General features: G+C 44.5%; 1 protein-coding gene across 1 annotated transcript in view; it reads left to right on the top strand.

Annotated features, from left to right (window-relative positions):
• Positions 1-664: 664 nt before the first annotated feature.
• The window catches only part of LOC103460525 (serine palmitoyltransferase 2-like), a 17,318-nt gene continuing 15,628 nt past the window's right edge, over positions 665-2,354 (top strand). Inside the window, exon 1 of the mRNA XM_008402740.2 lies at positions 665-1,256. Coding sequence (XP_008400962.1) covers positions 1,116-1,256 — 141 coding nt within the window. The 5' untranslated portion in view covers positions 665-1,115. The remainder of the gene's footprint in view (positions 1,257-2,354) is intronic.

Raw genomic sequence — 2,354 nt, 5'->3', positions numbered from 1 at the left:
AGCATGCAGCTACAACTGGCCAGTTTTCCCACATAAACATGATCTGATGAGACAAAGACAGTTTGGGTTGGCCTTGATGGTTTTAGACACTTTAATGTGGGACACTCAGATATTTAAACTCATCCAGCTTTTGGATTTCTCTCTAGTCAGCTACGATGGAAACGTTGTTCCAAACTTTACGCTGCATTGTAAAGCACATTGAGACCATTTTATTGTATTTTATTGAGTCAAACAGTGGTTTTTAATGACTGAAACCAGCTCCCTGTCCAGCAGCTCTGCTCCCTGTTGTCGAGTCTTTGGAGATACAGAKATGATGAGTGGTGGTTTCTGATATGGGCCACATGGGCAACCACCCAGGGTGGCATCTTGTGGGGGTGCACTTCTCTATTTGCCCCCACCACACACAACCTGCTGTTATACATGCTAACATGTAGCCTCTGAATGCTACATGTTAGCATTCAGAGGCTATTTTAGGCTTGATAGCTTCACTGCTAGGCTAAGTCCTTTTATCACAACTTGCACACAATAGTTTTTTCTTGTGGCACTGTAACATCCTGTGGGACCGTTTGACTGTTGCAATCATAAAAACATACTTTGGTTTTAATAAAATAAAAATCTTGCTATAAAAAGTTTTATATATCTCGTTATAATGAGAAACTTTGTTGTTTTAACGAGAAACTGCTCTTGAACTAATTTCCTGTTTCTGGCAGTTCAGGGCTTCCATATACTTAGTGATGCAGGACTGTTTTGGTTTTTTCTGAATCAGATTAGACCACGCCCCCCGTAGATGTTTGGCCACGCCTCTTTCATCAGACGCTGTTGTGTTGGTTAACGGGACGTTGATTTCCGGTATCAGGCGGTTGTATCTGYAGGTTCATCAGTGTGTGTTTATGTGTGTGAGTGGGCTGTTATGTGAGAGAGCTTGGAGTGTGTGTGTGTGTGTGTGTGTGTGTGTGTGTGTGTGTGTGTGTGTGTGTGTGTGCGTGTGTGTGTGTGTGTGTGTGTGTGTTCCTTAACGTGCCCAGCTTCGGATACTGCCACCGCTTTGCACCGCAGCCGGACCGCCGGGCATACATGCCAGCTACCGCCGAGGCTCCACGGCCGTTTTCCCAGCGATGACCGAGAGCCCCGCGTCCAAACCTGCCAGCAACGGGGAGGTGTGTCTGCATGCGAGGAACGGGCTGAAACCGGAGCGGAACGGCTTCCTGAAGAGCCTCCAGCAGCAGAGCCGTCACCGGGACCGGGACGAGGAAGAGGTGAGGCCCGGGATGGGACGGCGGAAGAAGCGCTGACAGCTGCTGCTGATGCGGTCTGGAGATCCAACTTGTGCGGGTTTGTGTCCATGTGGGACGCAGCAGCTCCCGGAGCCTTTCCCTGTTTTCTGGTTTAAAGTTCGGACGCAAAACTCCATTTGAATTATTCCTGATTATACATTTTGAAGTCGTTCTTCAGGCCGCATCCCAAATTAAAGGCAGACGTGAGTGAGTTTTTATCCCCARGCGCTGCTGTTTAATTCGGCTTACTTTCTGGACCGGGTCGATCTGCTGGSTGCCGCCCTCCCAGCGACTGCCATGAATCTGGACTGGGTAATGAGATCTGGTTCTGTTTAGTGCATACTGTCGGTGYCGAATCCGAATCTGGGCTTTCACACATGTTCACACTGGGATCAGCAAAGAAAACCTGTAAATGAATATAATATTTAGACATAAATTAATAAAATTCAATTCAAGGCTGTCTTTTATGCCCCTAGTCCATCTCTGTTTCAATTCTGGAGTCCAAAGCAATAGATAAAAATTAAGCATAATTAATTTCAAGTAATAACTCAGTCATTGGTTTCTGTTGCACAGAGCGACTGGTGATCTGTTCAGCTGGTTTAAAGGGGACGTATCGTGTGAGATGAACTTATTTGTTGTGTTCTCGGAGTGTCTTGGAGTGCAGAACTATTTCTTGAACTACGATGTCACAGTATTTGCTTCAGAACTGCTGACCGAGGTCATGCACTTCCGGCTAACCAATTTTCCGATTCCAGCCTTTTTATTTCTTTGTGCTCCATTGCGTCGTTTGCAATGGAAGCAATGGACGCTCTCATCCCCAGGTGAAAAAAAGTATACTTTAGTGTACGTCAAACATACTTAAATTTGTGAAAGTACACTTTAAGTATACTAATTATTAAGTGTACTACCTATAAGTGTATACTAAAAATACACTTGTACCAAAATACACTTCAGTGATTCTTGAGAATAGGGACAAAATGGGTTTTAATATTCCCAATTTTTAATAAATTATTTCTCAACCTTATGTATGCAAATATGACAAATAATGTTTTGGAAATGTAAAGATGCTAAGGTGCAGGC

Source organism: Poecilia reticulata, unplaced genomic scaffold, assembly GCF_000633615.1.
Source record: "Poecilia reticulata strain Guanapo unplaced genomic scaffold, Guppy_female_1.0+MT scaffold_254, whole genome shotgun sequence".
Taxonomy (NCBI): Eukaryota; Metazoa; Chordata; class Actinopteri; order Cyprinodontiformes; family Poeciliidae; genus Poecilia; species Poecilia reticulata.
The sequence above is the reverse complement of the archived record's forward strand: the minus strand, read 5'-3'. Positions and strand labels throughout refer to the sequence as shown.